Source organism: Typopeltis vanoorti, chromosome 11 (assembly GCF_054136105.1).
Source record: "Typopeltis vanoorti isolate ZY-2024b chromosome 11, IOZ_Tvanoo_1.0, whole genome shotgun sequence".
NCBI lineage: Eukaryota > Metazoa > Arthropoda > Arachnida > Uropygi > Thelyphonidae > Typopeltis > Typopeltis vanoorti.
Genome location: NC_143559.1, coordinates 55,508,265 through 55,529,016, shown reverse-complemented (window position 1 = coordinate 55,529,016; position 20,752 = coordinate 55,508,265). Strand labels below are relative to the sequence as shown.

The 20,752-nt window shown below is 34.7% G+C and overlaps 1 protein-coding gene across 7 annotated transcripts in view; it reads right to left on the bottom strand.

Annotated features, from left to right (window-relative positions):
• The window catches only part of LOC150101595 (uncharacterized), a 427,246-nt gene that overhangs the window by 186,374 nt on the left and 220,120 nt on the right, over positions 1 to 20,752 (bottom strand). For all 7 annotated transcript variants that reach the window (XR_016549078.1, XR_016549080.1, XR_016549079.1 and 4 more), the window contains 2 exons: positions 19,215 to 19,301; positions 5,264 to 5,347 (listed from right to left, as the gene is read on the bottom strand). Coding sequence is in view for 4 of the 7 variants with exons in the window: in XM_090400964.1 (XP_090257090.1) it covers positions 5,264 to 5,347; positions 19,215 to 19,301 (171 nt within the window). In the remaining 3 variants the exon portion in view is untranslated. The remainder of the gene's footprint in view (positions 1 to 5,263; positions 5,348 to 19,214; positions 19,302 to 20,752) is intronic.

Here is a 20,752-nt window from a genome sequence, read left to right as displayed (position 1 = left end):
GCCTTTGAAAGTTTTTTGATGCAGGATTTGTTCAAAGGGATTTTTTAGTTTGGTGCCAAAATCCCTCTTTCCATGTTGTCAAACATACTTGCCCACTATCCAGCAAGCAATAAATGTGGTTGGTAGCAGAAATCAGTTACTACTAGTGCAGGAAGCATTGGGACAATCCTAAAACCATATGCAGTGACATAACTTCAATACCATTAGCTAAGTGATCCTGGCAAGGCCATTGAAGTCCACCCATCTTGCCAAAGCAGGAACCAAAGAAATGCAAGACTCTCGGAATGCCTTTTTCAGGATGTCCATGGGTCATGCAAGAAAAACAGAGAATCAGTGCACTGAATCCGAGTTATGTTGTAACTGGGATCCAGTAATAAGATCATTAAAGATTCAGGAGAAGCAGAACAAAGAATGTAAAAACAATGAAAATATCCAGTACTATTACTGAGAGGTCCCATCTACCATGGAACAGGTGATACAATGGAGTGGTGGAAATCCATGTAGATGAGCATGGTTCATATGAATATGGTGCAAGAACAGGAAAATGATCGATTCCCTCTGTTGTTTTGACATCTCACATGAGATATGGTAGAATGACAGAAGATCAAATTGATCTATCAAGATTCACTGCAGAATGAGTAGATAGGAATATTAAAGAATGTAGCATATCCATTATTAGGAAGAGATAAATTAACTTTCAACAAATATTAAGAAGAGAGAGAGTCTGCTGTATGCTCAACAATCCAGCCTCGCCCATTTGTGTTTACACTATTCCAGCCAGTATTCTATTAAGTTATCCACAAGAAATACTTTTATAATCACACATTGCAAGTACTAAGGTAATGTGTGATTATGATTTAATGTAACTGAAAAACAGGTAATTATAAATGTAATATACATTAATAAGAAATACCACTGAAATGTGGATGGCTACCACTTCTAGAGTATTGTTTAAATGGACACATTGAAAAGGCATATGGTTTCCAACTAAGTGACTCCTCCACGAAGCAGTCCACTTCTAGTTGTGTGTTTATGAATATTAGTGAAATGAGTTATGGTTGGGTCCTTATTTATATTTTTCCTATTTATTTATTTTTTTAAAATGTAAAGGGAACTTGATATCAATAATTTGGAAAAATCCACATTTCACTGTAAGAATTTCCTTATTATTTTGGTTTCATTGACTTATTAATTTTTAAGAAGTTGAGTTTTACGTTTGTCAGACATGTAATTTGCAAGTGCCTTTGGGAAGCACTTCCTAAGCCTTCGAATGAACAAGTGCACAATACAGTACAGTGACAGACAAAGCACAGAATAATAACTGGCATCCTATTTTGTAGATGATAGGAGTGCAGAATATGTTCAAATGTGCTTCTACATTTTTTTTTTTCTCAGATAACAATTGTTTCATAAATGTGTTATATTGAAATTAAGAAGCAATTAGTAGTAATTTTAAAGATAAAAATGCAAGAGCTGATGAAATCATGGAACTGATAAATAATAGACTAGTGTGGAAAAAAGTTCTTGATTAGTAATTAGGCATGAAATATTAACTAAGACTACTATAACACTCCATGAGAATATATATACACCAGAAAATGATGACAATCAGAGTGGGTCCATGACTAGAGATTTACATGCTTTAATGAATCAAAAAATTTTTCTTAACTTTTGAAGAAAAAAAAAAAAAACATTTAAAATGAGTACAGGTTAATTTTATTCATGTAAAAATATACAACCATAATCTGACTTATGACAGTCCACTACTATGACTTTTCAATTATATTCAATAGCCATTTATGCGAACACCCTGCTTTTTGTTCACAAAATGGATTTAATGTCACTCAACTAACGCAGTTTTCGCGGATTCTGTTTGTTTACTGCACTGTTTCTCACTACAGCTCTGTGTTTAGGTATTTCACTGTGAATTATAAACTGTTTATAACTTACTTTATTTTTGTTAACAGATAAAATTCAAAGTAAGGTTGATGTTTCTTCCAGTGAAAAGAAGAAGATGCATAAATCTATTACGTTAGACCAGTGGTTCTTAACCCGTGTTCCCCGGAACACTTGTCTCCCATGAACTGGTTACAAGTGTTCTGCTGGTGAAAGATGTCACATGACACATTCTGAGTGAAATCGGCTACTCTGATCCTAACAACTGAAGACTGCTATGCGCGTTAACTTCTAAAACAATAGAATATCGTTTATAGGTCATGTGTTTGCAGGAGGAGCGGGGAGTAGCATCTCTAATACAGTCATTCAGTGATGTGTGTTTGGTTTGTGTTGTGTGACATTGTAATAGCGCAGTCCATTTTTAATGTGCATTTAGTCTAACATTGTAGTAGTTAAATGGATAAATAACGGATAAATTTATTATTAAACAAAAACGTGATTCTGAGGCAAATATTAATGATGGGGCAAGTACAACTGGAAGTAGTAGTAATGACATTGCTGCAAATACGTCTCATACAGAAGACAGTATTATACATAATAAAATAAGAAAAATTAATAGACAATATTCAGATGAATATTTAAGTTGCGGTTTTACATGAACCAGTGAGGAAGGATGTCCTATTCCCCAGTGTCTTGTATGTGGGGAAAAACTATCTAATAGCATAATAGTTCCTGCTAAGTTGAAAAGCCACTTTACTACGAAGCACGCCAATAGAATTATAACTATTATAGATTGTTATAACTATTTTCTTAATATCATCTGATATATCTTTAATTTTATTTTTTAATGTATCGGCCAAATGAGGAATTTTCATAATTTCCTTTTTTGTTTCGTTGCCAAACATAATGTTTCACATACTATTTCACAACATGCTGGTAAAATAAGAGACCCTGCTTTTTTTGTGGTTCTAATTTTACAGCAATTAATTCAGCTACCTTATATGATTCAAGTTGTGCCTTATCGGAAATTTTAACAGTCTTTACAAAATATTTTACTTGTTTAACTTGTATGTCCAACAATCTCTTGAAATAATATTCAAAAACTAAAGATTATTTCAAGAGATTGTTGGACATGCAAGTTAAACAAGTAAAATATTTTGAAAAGACTTCAAATTTCCGATAAGGCACAACTTGCATCACATAAGGTAGCTGAATTAATTGCTGCAAAATTAAAACCACAAAAAAAGCAGTTTCTTATTTTATCAGCATGTTGTGAAATAGTAAATATTATGTTTGGCAACGAAGCAAAAAAGGAAATTATGAAAATTCCTCATTTGGACGATACAATAAAATATATAATTAATTTTATTTTTTATTGTTGCATGTGTCAGATGATATTGAGAAAATAGTTACCAATAAACTTTCCAAACAGCATTTTTCTTTACAAATTGATGAGTCCACTGACACTAGCGGTAAAGCTCATATACTAGGATTCGTTTGTTTCATTAATGAAAACGAAATAGTGAATCAATTTCTATATTGCAGAGAAATTACTGAATGTACAACAGGAAAAGATATTTTTGACTCTATTATGTCATATTTAGAAAATTTTAAAATTTCATGGGAGATGTGTGTCAGAATTTGGATGATGCTCCATCAATGGTAGGCTCTATTAAAGGATTTGCTACCCTTGCAAAGAAAATAAACCCAAAAATTATATCTACACACTGCTTTTTGAACAAAGAATCCCTAGTTTCAAAAACATTACCAGCAATATTAAACCAAATTGTAAATATGGTAAATTACATCAAGTCAAGACCTTTAAAAGCGTGCCTTTTTAAAAAAACTTAGGAAGCCAAGTATGAATCTTTGCTTTTGCACACTGAAATAAGATGGTTTTTCAGGGGTAAAGTGATATTCCGAATTTTAGAATAAATTATTGGCCTTTTTTCAAAATGAAGGTACAGATGCTTGTCTAAAATGTCTTCAAAATGATATTTGGTGTGCCAAAATGGCATATTTAGCTGATATTTTCAATTCCTTAGATAGAATTAATACAAGTATCGAGGGTGGGGGGGGAGAAGATGAAAATATTTTGACATCCATTGCCAAATTGTCAGCTTTTCAGAAAAAATTCTCTCTTTGGGAAAACCACATATCAGAAAAAAATAAAGTAGATATGTTTCCTTTGCTCCATAATAAAAATGTCAAGAAAATTATTTCCATTATAACAGAACATTTAACAATACTGAAAGAAAAGATTTCAAGTTATTTTCCTTCCTTAAATACACAATTATGATTGCATACAAAATCCATTTGGCACTGTTAATATATCGAGTTGTGAATTTTCGTTACAAGAAGAACAATTAGTTACCTTGTCAACAGATCGTACTCTAAAAATGAAATTCTCTGAAATAACTCTTGAGAAATTTTGGATTTTTGTCCAAGCCAAATACCTCTCTCCACAAGGACACTGAAAATTTTGTTACAGTTTTCAACATCATATTTGGGTGAGCTCGGTTTCTCAATATTAACCAATATAAAAACTAAAAAGGTTTTAAGACTTACTAATAGAGACAAAGAGATACAGGTAGCTATATCACATATTAGACCTGATATTACTGAAATCTGCAAAAGCCAACAAACTCAAGTATCGCATTGAAATGTTCCATTTTTATAAAAGGCATGTCCATGCATATTTTTATTGTTAGTTTTATGACCTTAATGCTTTTGGTGTTCTCCAAATTTTTCTTATAATCAAGTGTTCCATGACTTTGATAAGGTTAAGAACCACTGCATTAGATACTAACATTAAAATGATTAAATTTGGTAATGATGGTGGTGTAAAGAAGATTGACATAGGCCATGGGATAAACTTACCTCACACTACTGTTATTACAAATAAAGATAACTTTTTAGTGAAGTGAAAAAGTGATACACTGGTTAACATTACAATTATTCGTAAATATGACAACCTTATTATCATCCAATATAACCAAATTGGATGGTATTCCTTAAACCAAGCTATTCAGAATAACTTTATTTGCAAAAGTTTTCTAAATCCTTTGTTTACATATCTAACATAAATCAATGCTTTATTTACACCATTTAGACAGACAGACAGACAGACACACACACACACAATTGTTTAAAAACATCCGCAGTGATTCACTATATTATGATGATCAAGAACCTAATGTGTTATATTTTATTATGCCTGTAATAACAAAATTAAAACAAGCAAATAAAGGAATAAATGGTTTAAGAACTTGAACCAACTAGAATTGCTAGTATATTTTGAATTATCAATATTTTTTATCAAGAAATACTGATATCCAAATTCTAATATACAGTTTTCGTTACTTACTTCAGTAATAGCTACATCTTGAAGTAATGATCTTATATCAAGTCGGAGAAAATGCCGAGGTGTTGGTTCCCATTTGTCTATCATCTAAAAATAAATTAAAGCAAACATACCATATAGAAAAATATTAAAAAGTACACTATTAAAAGAAGAAATGAATAAATGGCATTTACAGATCATTAGTGAAGTTATTTTGGAGAAAAAACTCTTTTCTTATTGTTGAAGTATCCTATAAAATAGCTGAACAGTGACTGTGTTAGTATGATAATGCATGCTTCTACTGTGTGTGGTAGAGAGAGAGAGAGAGAGAGAGAGAGAGAGAGAGAGAGAGAGAGAGAAGAACAAGAAAGACAGTTATATGACTGATTCTAGGAGACAAATGAGATTTTTTTTTTTCTAGGTTCAACTAGTTCCCAAATTAGTCAATCCTTGGCATAAGCATGTAAACCCCATCCCCAATTATAAACCCAGATATTACTCCTACAACTCAGAAAAATGGACTGCAAATTTGCAGTATTTTAGATGATAATGTTGCCAGCATGGGTTTAGGAATATGAGGTGGTGGCACTGGTCTCTACTGCTGAAATCAGTGGTAGTCCTAATGAGATGTCACAAGAGGTGACATCTCATCATATCTTGAGAAATATGCTCAATATATTTCTCAAGATATGATGAATCACTGCATTTTTTTTTTCATTGTTATTACCGGGCTCTTTCTGCAATACATCCTTATATATTCTGATATCCCAAAAATGTAAATAAGAAATAAACTAAATTTAAAGTTTACTGAAATAAGTTATTAAGTAGTTATTTTAATGTATATTTGCCTTTGTTTACATTTGTATGCCATGAGAAAGTATTATAAGATACGTGTTATAAAATACTTAAGAAACAAAAGTACTGTCCCCCACACACACATAGATAGGAATCTTGCTTAGATGTACAGTGAAATTGTTTAGAAAGGAAGTAATCAAGTGAACTTACTTTGTTGAACCTCCGTAAGTAAAAAAGAATTTCTGCTATTTTTATTGAAAAATTATAAATGAATAACTTTCCTCCACTATCAAAAGATCTTTCTTGCCATTTGAAATGCAGTGCTGGAACCTGTAATGGCAATGCAACAATAGTTGCATTGACTGATATGATAAAGCACAATGGCTGATATGAATGGCCAGCTGTCCCAAGGAGAAGAAAACAGGGAAAAAGAAAAATTGTGGTTGTTATGTATCATCAGCATATGGAGATACAACAGAAATTACAAGTCGGAAATAGGAGAATGAGAAGGGAAGACAGTTAAGAATAAGTTCAAGGACTAAGTTAAAGCAAACTGGAAAAATTTTTTATTGTTTCTCATTTTATATATATCCTCTTCCCTTCACATATTCACAGTAATGGGCCTAGTGGCCTGTAATTGGACTATCTTTAGCCCTTCTAAGCCGTACCTATCCTGAGGATAGAGTCGCTAGCTTTATGCCTCCTGGTGTGTCCTACGTCTGTAGATGTGTTCACGGGGAAGGTTTGCCTGCTTATAGGAGGAAAAACCCTGCAGTCCATGCCCAAGACCAGCTAACTTGGCTATGTCTGAGAAAGATGCTTAAGCTCCTCACGTCGTTGACGGGAATCGAACATAGGACACTCCTTTCCAAGGCATATGGTTGCAAAGCGCATAGCCACTCAGCTAACCGAGCAGACATTTTATGTATATGAAATGAATTTTACTTTCCATACTTTCGTATGGAAAGTAAAATTCATTCTAAAGAAAGCTTACAATTTATGTGCTGCTGTTATATAGGTAGAAGCAGTTTTTGTGTTTATTTTCCTATTGAAAGAATTTGAGGTTGACAGTTCTGTTGAAAGCTAGGGACTAAAATTAAAAAGGATCGATCTCTTTGTGAGTTAAAATAGACATGAATCTGTGGGGAAACTGACTTTTTTTCCTTTTTTTGTATCAGAAATATTGTTGAAATATTGTATCAGAATTGCCATAATGATTTACAAATGGTACAGCAGCTAGGATCATCATAAAAGATAAAAATCAAACACTGAAATGTCACAACATGTGGCATTCCAATGTTAACATTTTTTAACAAATGAACAGCCACTATCTGTGCACTCGCATAACACTTGATGAATATAATTCTTATAATATAATTGGTTCATTGCATTGTTTTCTTTGTTATTACTGAGTTAATTTACTTTAGGTTAACTGTGAAATATGCTGATACATAAGGATTATGTGAAAAATAAAACACACCCTATGAAATTTACCTACATTGTTTCATTATGTGAAACAACCCAGTAAACTTTTCAATTTGCTATTATTTACAAAAAGTTATATAACACCAAACATGCTGTATATTATAATAATTTCTTTAGATACAATAGCAATTATCCAGCAACTGGCAGAGGAAAGAACCAAACAATCAATAGGACAATGGTTCACAATTTTCTCAACTTTAGAAATACTCATAATGCCATTATCAATTGCTAGAATAATCTAGTGCGTGTGTATATGTTTCATTTGATTTATATATGTTTAAAATATTTCAAACACACTGAACTATATTAACTTCCAGATCTCTTTGAAAAAGGAATGCCAAAGTGAATTAGAAAAGAAATATTTGTAATGGGGACACCAAGAACTAAAAACAATAGGCCTTCAAATATAGTATCATTTAACAAATGCTGTGGATGCATTTCATTTCACAGCAGCATATAGTAGAATGTAACCTCACAAATACTTCTGATTATATTTATGCATATTAAAGAGGGAAAAAACCGTATGTCAAATTTTTTTAAGATGAAAGATATCAAGGTTTGTGCTGGGCACTACTAACTTCTACATAATCTTATCAATAGATTTGAGTGTGAGTGAAATCACTAATCCATTAATGTGCATTTTTTCTCATCAGCCCAGGAAACAAGTACACAAAGTTTTTTGACAGCTACAGAAGCTATAGTTGAAATGTGGTTATGCCAGGAAAGGTCAGAGGTGCAGGTCAGTCTGAGAAGAGAAATCTGACCCTGTTAGGATATCTCAGTATTATTGGGGGTAAGTGGAAGGAATTGTGAGGTTCTTTCTTGTGAGAGATCAGACAGGACTGCGTTTTGGAGGTACTGAAGTTTACAAGGTTGTCCTTGTCCCACTGAGATATAGATAGAGGATCTGTGTTCAGGTCACTGGTTCATGGTAGATCTTGAGGATTCTAATACTTGAGCACTATAAGATTTTTTGAAGGAAGAGGAGGAAATAGAGTGTACTCACCATCATCAAATTCCTGCCATGTACCCTCAAGGAGCATACTGGATATGATAGTACTACATGAAACATTTACATTATTACTAACTTCCTATCTACAAGTTTCCTCCAAATCAGTCTGTTACCAGTCAAGACTTCAACATTATCAGATCTTATATTTCTGTCTTCTAAGGCACTTTTTACCGTATCCACCTATATCTTGGTCTTCCTCTGGGTCTTTTTTCAAATTCTTTCCTCATAACCTTGTTTTTTAATATGATATTGTCACTGATGCCATCTGTTCATGCTCCTAATCTTTCTCATGACTTTCATATCTGTGGTCTCTAGTGTTTTTTTTTGAACCTAGCTCTCAGATCCATCAGTTAGAAGTGGTTGAACACTGTCTTGTATACAGATAATTTAGTATTTTGACTAATTTCTCTCTTATTCCATATAAATTTATTCAGTTGACTTCCTACCATGCCAGTTTTTGTTAATTCTATTTCTATATTTAATTTACATTCTTCACTAAAAATTGTGCCTAAGTAGCTGAAACGTTTTACTTGTTCTATAGGTTCTCCATTCACAATGCAGGTGATAATTTCAATGCATCTGCTTATTTTCATTGTCTTTGTCTTGTTATTGCTGACCTTCCTACCATATCTATTACAACAGTTATTCAATTTAGTGAGGGAATCTTGCAGACCTCAAGCGGATTTATTTAGAAGTATAACATCATCCGCATAAAGCAAACAGCTGAGATTAACATCTCCAATTTTGATATCAGGTTTAATACCACTTTCTTTCATAATGTGATCCGTATAGATAATGAAAAACAGAGAGGATAATGTACATCCTTGTCTGACACCAGATTTAACATTAAACCATCTTCCTGTACTTCCTTCAGTTCTAACTGCTGACTTACAACTCAAATAAAGACTAATTACTGCTTGATATAATGCCCCACTGACACCATATAACTGTAGTGTTTTGAATAGCTTCTCTCTTGGCACCTCATATGCCTTTTCCAGATCTACAAAACTTAAATAGAGATCTTTGTTATATTCCCATGGTGCGTAAGGGTCAAAACTGTATAACTTAGAGGAGACCTCCACTTAGCCTGTAAAGAAATGCAGAGAACTGACCAGGGATTCTGACTTGTCCAATCCTCACTTCTTCGTGGGGGTGCCCTGTTAGGTATCTACCTGGATACTGAACGATCGAGGATGGGCTGACAATTTGGGATTTAGCCGACCAAGTTGTATTCTAATTGGCTTAAATCAAAATATAAAATGATGGTACAACATGACAGAATAGAGTGTACTGTCATCGGCAAAGCTATGGATAGGATGGGAAGTTTGAGAGATCAGGTCGTTTATATACAAGAGGAAGAGAATGGTTGAAAGAACAGAACTCAAGGGTATTCCTGCACTGTGGGGAAATATGAGGGGAGTAAACTGTCCACCATGACACATAGGGAACGACCAGTGAGAAAGTTGATGATCCAGTTGCAGGATGAGGAAGGCAGACCAAAGGGTGGCAGTTTGTTAAGTAGACTCTTGTGGCACACCTGATCAAATGCCTTTGAAATGTTAAGGGCAATGATGCAAGTTTCTCCAAATTTCTCCATGGCTTGAGTCCAGAGTTGAATAATGAAAGCAAGATCAGCTGTAGATTGCAAGCGGCAGAATCCATCTGCTGGTCACTGATTAGTTGGTATAACTCTTGGTGTTTCAAGAGTTGATTGATGACTTTCTTGATAATTTTAAAGAGAACAGAAGTGAGGGCAATTGGAGGGTAATTCTTTGGGATGGGTTGGATGTGGACTTGCTTCCATGTTGTAGGGTAGATGCCAGATGAATAGGATAGACTGAAGATGCAATACAGGAGAGATGTTAGTTCTGGGGGAACAGATTTTTAACACAATAGGTGGGATATCACCTATTGGTTAAATTGGTTTAGAAACAGACAACAAGGAGTTCAAGATCTACAAAGAAACCAGAAGAAATTATTTTGAGACAATTTTAAGGCAAATATTAACAACTCAAAAATCAACCAGGCTAAATAATTAATTTAAGGTTAATTAAAAAGGTTAATTTAGAGACAATTTAAGGCAAATATAAACAACTCAAAAATCAACCAGGCTAAACAATACTCAAGAGCTTTGCGATAATATAGAGGAAGCAATGATGTAAGCATACTAACCCTAAGTAGCAAATAAGGGAAATAGAGTCAAAAATAACTGACAATACGAAAAACTTAATAAAACAAAGAGAACTAGAACTACTAAAGGAAAAAAAGGTTCAATCAATGCAAAATAAAACAGAGTTTGTTAAACTAAATAAATTAGTCAAAAGAGAAATTACAAAAGATATCTAAGGAATTTCAACATAAATAAAATCAAACAAACCCTAGAACAATGCACATCTTTAAAAACTGGAAAAAATAGTCTTAAAAATGGTAAATCATGGATCCCTTCCTTAATAGATGATTTTGCCTGACAAATTTAAAATAGCAACAAAATTCTACCAAGAATTGTATTCAAGCAAATAGTCTAACAGACAACCAACTAGAACGTGTGATAATCCTTGGAAATCACCGAAGAATAAATAGAACACAGGAAGTCAAACAAATAAAAAATGGCAAAGCACAGGACGGTGATCAAATTACAGCAGAATTCTTCAAAATAGGACTTGAGGAACTATTACCAGAACTTCTTAAACTATACAATGGCATCCTACATACAGAAACAGTACCAAGGCAGTGGTTAAACTCAGAAATAATGCTACTTCATAAGAAGGGTGACAGATCAGATATCAGCAACAACAGAAATAAATATAAATATATTTATTTATGACTAACAACACAGTAATCCAAATAACTGGTGAAAACAGAATAATAAGTTATGAAGAAGATTTTAAATATTTGGGCCAGATAATATCATTTAAAAACAGGATGGAAAAAGAAACAGATGCCAGAATCACCAGTGGTTGGAGGAGCAATTGAGTTTGAAAGAGTGGATGAAGGGAGACCTACAAATTAGCCTAAAATGCAAACTTCATATGATCATACATTCTAACCTATGGATCACAAACACAGTCACTAAAAACTAAACAAGTGACCAAGCTAAGAACATGCCAAAGATCAATGGAAAGTATGTTAAACATCAAATGGATAGAAGAGCCCTAGAAATAAGTCAGAAAACAAGTCACTGATGTCATAAGAACAGCAAAATCCCTAAAATGGAAATGGGCAAGACACTTGACAAGAAAGCGAGATGAGACATATAATAAACTCACCACTTACTGGATACCTAGAGAAGGAAAGAGAAGCAGAGGTACACATAATGTATAATGATGCTACTGTCAGAATGGGTGAAGCAAAAATGCTCCTCATATATTCCCTTTTGTCTGTAAAGGAAGTTATTTGAGAAAGGGAGTGTTGTGAGCTTTAAGCTCACCCTCTGGGGGCAGTTATATTAGTTATGATAAGCTGGGAGTAGAATAGCCTTCAGTCTTTTGTATTTGTAGTACTCTGCTTCATTGTAATTGACAGCTTGTACAATCAGCGGGTTTGAATGTGAACTTGACTTGACGAAGAATTTTTCTGCAAGATCACGAAGGGAGGAGATGTATGGAATGCCGGTTTCTCGATGAATCTGTGAATGTCTGATAAACCATGGGATATCTTGAATTACCCTTAGGCACTTAATTTGGATTCTTTGTAGTTTTGAAATGTTTGATCGTGAAGTGTGACTCCATGCTAGTGAGGCGTAGGTAATAACTGGATGTATGACCATCCGGTAAAGTAGTAATTTATTTTGTAAGTTCAGCTTACTCTTGCGGTTGACCATTGGGTAGAGTTGAGCAATTACTTTGGATGTCTTGGAGCCAATGAAATTGATGTGCTTGTTAAAAAGGAGTTTCTTATCCAGTCTCTGATTGCCATGGGATCTTTTGACCAGAGAGCAAGATGTCTTCTTTAATGCAGACCTTTTTTTCTAGAGAATAACATGGCTGAATTTTTGAGGGCGTTTACTTGAATCCTCCAGTTGGTGAACCATTTTTCCAGTGCGTTGTGTTGAACTCTGAATAGTCTTGTCTCATAGTATCGGCAAATCATTCAAAATTCAACAAGCATAACATAGATATTTAAAAGAAGAAAATGCTTGCAGTTCGTCAAAACCAAATTGGAATGTATTAAATATGTTAAATTATATTAGGTAATGAAATATAACACTAAGAACGTGTCAGATTATAAAATGGTAAAGAGGTATAACAGTGTAGCGATGTAATGTGTTGTTCAAATTTTATTTTATACCATTCAGCTAAGGTTAACTTGAATATTCCACTGAGCAAGTTGTAAGAGTGGGTCCAAAGGTTTGGTACGTGCTGGCGTAAGCACCTGAGGCTGCTAAGGAAAGAGATGTGTGTAATAGCAGTTCCCTGAATCCTACGACAGAAAAAAAAATACTGACATCATCGGAGATCGAGAATAGCATAGCGCCGCACTAGGGTTTCAGGAGAAAATAGGGGTGCTATGAATGAAAAATATAAGCGATTACAGGAGGAGACAGAGGGCTTTTTTCCTGGGATTCGTGGTCGTGAAGAGGTCCGATCGAGGTAGTGGTTTCCAGGCCGTACAGCAGGCGAGGATGAGTGGCAGTGGGAAATTTGAATCAGGCAGTCCATGAAGCTACGGACAGAGTTCCAGCGCAACGTAACTAGCGCTTTCATTTAAAGCGGGTTCTATGTCGTGGATGTTCCCCTAAAATTCTTAGATGACAAAAGTAGCCATAGAGCGGATAGAGAATAGCCCACATAGCAGGAATCTGACACTGCACGTGATCCAGGCAAAGAATCAAACCTCAGGAACTACAAAAGCAGTATTAACCAGTGGACCCATTCCATGACAGTGAAGGTAATGTAAACTTCTGTTACTAAAATTTTGGAGCCTATTTGTATGAAGAACTTTAGATACGAGAAGTGTATAATGTCAGGACAATTCTAACCTGTGAACTCTTAATGCAGTAGGCTATAGCCAAATGTCCAGATTACTTAAATGGTTTTAATAGCATTGTAAAGAGAGAGAAACTAAGAACCATATATTGAGGTTAATTTAACTTAGTGTCCCCAAGATTATAAAGGGTGATTTCAGATGAATGAATGAATTGTATTAATGAAGTCTGTATATAGCACTTTGTCAAATATTAACTCTTACTTGCATCAGGCAGTGCTTGTGTGAATCGAGTTTCCTATCTTAACCTTTTAGTAAGTGTGATTTTATATAATTGTGTATTGTACTTAACGTTGTAAATAAACATGTATTGTTTACCTCAAATTGAGTCTTGCCTGAGCATCAACCCACCACTCTAAAATTTATGAACTTGTCGCGGGAGGATGAAGTTTAGTAGAGGGGTTTGGCCACGACTGTCTGAAAGAGTGAGGGAATAAATATATATTGGATTATTGGAAATGTCTCTCTGAATAGTGTATTAAATTATTATAGGGCATAGACTGGTGCAGTCAATAAAAAAATATATATTCCCTTATGTCTAAAAAGGAGATATGACCAAAAATCCAGGCTAATACGTAGAGCAATTGTATATGTTTGATAGGCACAGTATTATGATGATTTGCATAAATAAACGACACAACAGTTGATACTTCCTTGGAGTTTTTGAGAACCAAGGCTTGGTTAGTGGCTGAGAATTTGGAGTGGAATGAGGGATGAAAGCCTTCATTTCTGTGAGGATGATTTCTGTTATTCAGTCTGAGTTGGTGTATGGATTAGAAGTACTGAAGCAGAAGTCGGACCATGGGAAAGAGGAATAGAAGTCGCAGAGGTCCTCCCAGTTGCACCCTTGTAGTGCCAAAGGACAGAAGACTGAACTGGTGAGTGAAGGGAGTCCTATGGCAAAAGAAATTTGTATGAGATTGTGGTCCAAGTTACCAAGAGGTAACTCCATGCAAAAATTCTACTCCTCACCCACATGTTCACACCCACTGTATACAATTTACAGGGATGGCCTCTCATTCTCCCTACTTCCAGATATTCTGTGAAAAATATCATCCATGTTAATCTGGTAATTATAAATTTTATCTTACCAACTTATACATCTTGATAATGTGTCCCCTCTTTGTTCTTTCCACTAGGCTCTGTAATTTGCATTCTCTCCATCTGTCCTCATATTCCACATTCCAGAAACCAACTAAGTTGATCGTCTCTGAATACTCATCACTTACTTAGGTTTTCAAAAGGATGATGAAATGCTGGCACACAGTAATCCATATGCAGCCTGATCAAAGCCTTGCATAATGTAATCAAAACATCCTTACTTCTACATGTCAGTGTTCTCTACATCATCCTCATAATCCACTGTGTTGTCTTCACAATTTTAGCACAATATCCACAAATTTTCAACTCCCTATTTACCATAACCAAATCTTTCATCTCCTCCACCTTCCCTAAAATATCCCCAGCAATCCCATACTCCACATCCCATCTTTGCTTCCCAAATTTTAAAACCTTACACTTTGCAACATTAAACTGACATCCTAACACACTTGCTCATTCAGTCTATTTAGATCCTCTTGCAAAGCTACATTTTCTTCTACTTCTGATAACTTTCCCCAACTTTGCATCATCTGCAAACAACTGTATATCATCATTTAAGCCCTTTCCAATATCATTTGCATAAAAATTTAACAACAGTGGTCCCAAAACGGATCCCTGGGACACACCACTAGTGGCTTCTCTCTTCTGATATATCACTTTCCCCATACACAACCTGGTGATACCTATCAGACAGCAAATCTCAAATCCAATGCACTAATCTACTATCCAACCTCATCTATTCCAAATAACTACTAGTATGTTATGTGGCAATTTATCAATTTATCAAAAGACTTTTATATATATATATAGATATATATATAAATATATATCCCCTTGTCCAATGTGTTTGTCATCTTGTTATAATAAGTAAGCAGATTGCTAAAACACAATCTTCTTTTAGCAAACTCATACTATCCATTAAAGAGAATTTTACTGCTGTCCACCCAGTTCTGAATCCTTGTCCTCACTAACTTCAAACATCTTGACCAGATAAACAGATTAGCCTATAATTCAAAGCCTCTAATCTATAAATGTACATTACCGCTGTTGTTAATTCGCTGGAACATTCCCTCAAGACATTGTTGACATCAAGTTTAAATTCCTCATATACCTCCTGCTCACTTACCATCAATAGTTCCTCCCCCATTCCCCACTGTTCTCAAGTTCTGCATTATATTACATTCACAAATATGGAATACTTTGATGAACTGCTCATTAAAGACCTCTACAATATCCTCCTCAGTGTTTATCATTCTCCCATTATCACTGACCAACATCATCCTTCCATAATTATTCTTCCTTCTGCCACATATCAAAAAAATCTTCCTAGGATTTCCTTTAGTATAATTTGCTAACTGTTGCTCCCCTTACTGAGTGAGTTGCTTTCCTTGCTTGCTCTTTGTAATCCTCACGTAACTGATTATCTCCACTCATCTTGTGCCACTTCTACAATGCCTTTTTCTTCCAGACTGCACGTTTCACCTCTTAAGTCATCTGTTTTACACCTACCTTATTTGATTTCCTCACCTTTGGAATACACTGAGTCGTTGCCTCTGCCAGATAATAATGCCAGAGTAGAGACCAAGCAGCATTGATTTCCTTCTCATGCAATTCCTCATTCCACAAAATCTGCAAGCTGCCTCCACAGTTTGGCATAACTGTCTGCCCTATAGTTCCAGATATAATTCTTTCCCACAAAAGTCCTGACATTGCTTCCACCACTCAAATGATCGCTTCATGGTCACTTTTACCAACTGGAGGAAGACGTGATGCTTCGTTTACAACAATATTCTCTGATGAGATAATCAAATTCAAGGCTCTCAATCCATGTGTAGCCTCTGTTATGTACAGCTTAAGGTAGTTATCCCTTAAAAACTGAAGAAATTCATCTCTTTGATACTTGATGCCATCTCTTCATTCCAGTCTATGCTAACATAATTGAAATCGCCCATAATGATCACGCTTTTCTTATTAGCCAGACCAATTTGCTAAACATTTCCTTCTCACTGCTTTCCACATTAACATGCCTATAGCAACACCCTACTAAATATTTCATCCTGTCCACCTCCACTTCACGTCATACTGCTTCTAAACCACCATGAGTATTTGCTCCCTGCATCTCCACCCTAGATGGTTACAACTCCTATGCCATCAGCAATAACACTCCACTTCCCTTTTTGTGTCTTCATGAAAGACTACTTATCCCTCAGCTCTATTTCTGCCAGAATGTTCTTGTTCAATCATGACTCACTTATACCAACAATTTTTGGGCAAATGAACTCTCTCAATGCTACAATTTCATTCCCATTATTTCAAATTCTTCTAGCATTTGTAAATATACACACTAGCTCATTTCTGTTTCTATAACAACTTCCACTAACCCCATTTCTTGGAGTCCTCCACACTCTCCCCTGTACATTCCTATCATCACTGGAATATTACAGCCCTCTCCAGACCTAAATGTCATCCCCACATCCTTGATCCTTTCTTGTGCACTCATGTATCTACTCCTGAAACTATCATCTATACTTTTCATAGTGTCCCCCTCTCCACCCTGATCTCTCCCATTTCCCTGTCCACTTGGTGTTCCTACTCTCTTCTCTTCACTCATACCACTCACCTCTCCATTCACAAACTTGTCTACCTAACTCTCCTGTTCTTCCACAACATCTCTTGCTTCCTCAAGTCTTACATTCACTTCAATCTTCAGTCATTCTCTCCTGCAACAACAGTTTTTCCTAATGACTCACACCAAATCAATTCAAATATAGCCCATCTCTTTTATACAGTTCTATCCTCTCCTCAAACTCTTCTCATGCATTCACAAAATGTTTCACAAAATTCTGCTAGCAACTTGTTCTTCTAGCATTTGTAAATATACACACTAGCTCATTTCTGTTTCTATAACAACTCCCACTAACCTCATTTCTTGGACAAGTCCTCTACACTCTACCCTGTCCATTCCATATTGTGAGTGATTCTATAGTCAGTATATTGTAAATATTTAATGGTTTGGGCATGTGGGTGGCAGGGAATTCCTTACTCGTTCAAACATTTTCTAAGACAAGTTATTTATTTAATCAGCCATCTAATCCACATCCAGCTTTCCATACAGAATTAGCCTACATGCAGATCACTTTTAAGTATGCTAACTGCACGTCACAATACTGATGACTACTTCAGTCAGTATGGTTGCTGAATCAACCATACCGAGGGGGAGGGGGGGTTGTAACCACTTTTATGTTTTATGGCCAGTGTGCTTATTTTGCAAGATGAAAAACCCTCTTAGTGATTGACAAACTCATTTTCAGCTGAAAAACTTTTTCTTGACTTTCACATGACTATGGCTCAATATATAATCCACCCACTCCTACTAGCAGATTAATGTATATGAGGAAGAGCATGATTGAGAGCAGAGAACCCTGTACTCTCTAGCAGTGAAAAATTCTAGCAAAGATAAAATAAACTGATGAAGGGAAGCTAATCACATGATGTGCACTAAATGACCAGCAAGAACACTGCCAATCCAATTACTAAGTAAACAGACATCAATGTCAGACATGATTAAATGGCCTTGGAATTATCAAGAGTGGCCACATGAGTTACTCGAAATCTTTCCATGGACTGTGTCCAAAATGCTGGTAAGGTTAGTGAGGAAAGGACTGCTGTAGAATGATGATCACTAATTTGCTGATGGATTTTCACTTACATTGAATGTTGGTATTAAAAATAATTCATCATCATTTTCTAGAGTAATGAAATAAAAGCAATGGGACAATAGTTTGATGGTTTTCACTTCCCTTTTTAGGAAGAGCCTGGATAAAGGCTTGCTTCCAAATCAGAATGACAGCTTATATAGTTGATACAGAATAAGTCTAAGAGACTTATTACTATCAAGGCAATTGAATATTTTTTTTCTGATGTCCTTCTGATAAAAGATTTGGAGAAGCATGCTGCTGGTACTTCTTGGAATAGTGAGTGGAAATGGACTTTCGTCATTCATCAAAATAAATAGTTGGAGGAAAAAGATTGATGCTAAAAGGTCTGCCTTGTGTTCAGGAGTGTTACTATTGTTGCATCAGGATGAGAGGGATGGAAACATAGATAGTAAGACAGATGTTTTGCCCAATAGCCATGGCAAGGGACCAGATCAACTGCAATCTGAGCAGAAAGCAAGTTTTATATATTTTGGCCTTACAATGTCTGCTTTATGGGCTGTAGAGTAAGCTAAGTGAGAAGCTAGAATTTTTAACAGAGCTATGGAATGTAGGCTCAATTTTTGAATGGAGTTGGGAATAAACACACTCATTCTAGCAAAAGAAAAATTTCAGTCACTCTGAGACAGATCATTTTTAAAAACGCCAATATAACACTGGTTTTCTGGCTGTGTTATAGGGCACTGACATTATTTATACTGTAATGATTTTTGTTTTGTAAGTGTATGACTGATAGTAACAATAAATCAAAATTAAATTATAGAAATATGTTAGTAATCCTCAATGAAAAAAAATATATATATGCTTTCTCTCTATGTATGTATATATATAAAAATTGCAGAACGAAAGATTACTCTCAAGCACAAATAACTTGCATACCTACCTTTTTAATTTCTTCCAAGCTACGTTTATGAACATTTCTTTTATGACAAATTACTGGATCAGTACAATCCATTTCAGCTATGTATACCTGAAATATAATATATATCACAAATGTATTTTTATAAGGAAAATGTCTTCTATATTTTTAAAACAAATTTAGAAATTAAACTAGCACATTTATCAATCCCCATTGTTGGATGGATTAGAAAGGGCGACAACTGCTAGGTTAATAGCATTGTATCTGGCTTCACTTTGCCTTAGCTCTCAAAACTACTGAGGAGAGGAAGGTGTTGGTGAGGTTCTAGAAAGACCAGGATATTCATGATGGCATTAATCTACCAAAAAAGTTCTGACCGAAGTACCACAGAATGTCATATTAAAAAAAAATTTACTACCAAACTATTCTTTTGGTGCATATAAATTTGTATAGTAAGAGTATATAAAATACTGAAGAAAATGTACCTTCATTGCAGCAGGTTTGTGTCCCAGAAAGTCAACTTTAGTTAGAAATGGAGGCTAACATGATGGCACTGTTCAACAGCAATTTGACAGAATTGTCAAATGAAAAATTGATCCAGTTGAATAATCACAAGGTTAATAAATAACAAAGCCAGAAAGAAAACATAGGATGTAACATGATGTAACTGAAATTTGGTTAATTTTAGTTGACGCAAATAATGCAAGAGTAAATCAAATTTAAACATCCTTGAAATAAAAATGATCTGAATGCAGAGAGATTGACAAATGTTAAGAGGATACATAATTCAGGAGGGATTATCTTCATATAAATAAAAAAGATTTATTGAAAGACGAAGCAGAAATTTAACGAAGATAAAATTTGATTAAGTCATGCAGGGAAAAATATATGAAAAGATAAAGGTTATCACCATTTGTAGACAGTCTTATATTAAAACCGGGTTGAACAAGGGTTACTACAATTTGTAGACTGTGTTATGTCGAAACTATGTTGTATAAGTACCACGTTATACGAGGGTTACCTGTATTCAGATTAGTTTAATATAAATGCAGAAGTAAATTACTTTTTTTATCATAGTCCCTCTTTTTTAAGCAGAAATATTTTTTAAATAACCAAGTTTTTTAATACCAAAACTAAATCTCTTTCAATCAAGAATGTCCTCAAGTAGCATAACACTGGAAGTAACACAACTAATTTAAATTTATGCCAATTTAAGAATGTTGTTGTCAAAATTTTCTTACAGCTGTATTTTAAAGAGTTGTGAAACAGGTACAATAGAATCTGGCATTGTGCCAAGAGCAAGAAAAAATTTATATTACTAATGTCAGTCAAGTGTGATTAAAAACTAGTTAGGAAATATGCACACATTTTTACCCCTACATACACTGTAGCATTTTTCTTGTATACGTAAATACACACTGCAAAGTGGGCTTTTAAATAACATCATGAATGATGGCTTGCAGAAAACCAAGAGAAATCATTTCTACAGAATTTTATGAAAAAATTCATTCCAATGGATAATGCAGCTAACATATATTTACTGGAATGGAAAAAAAATCATC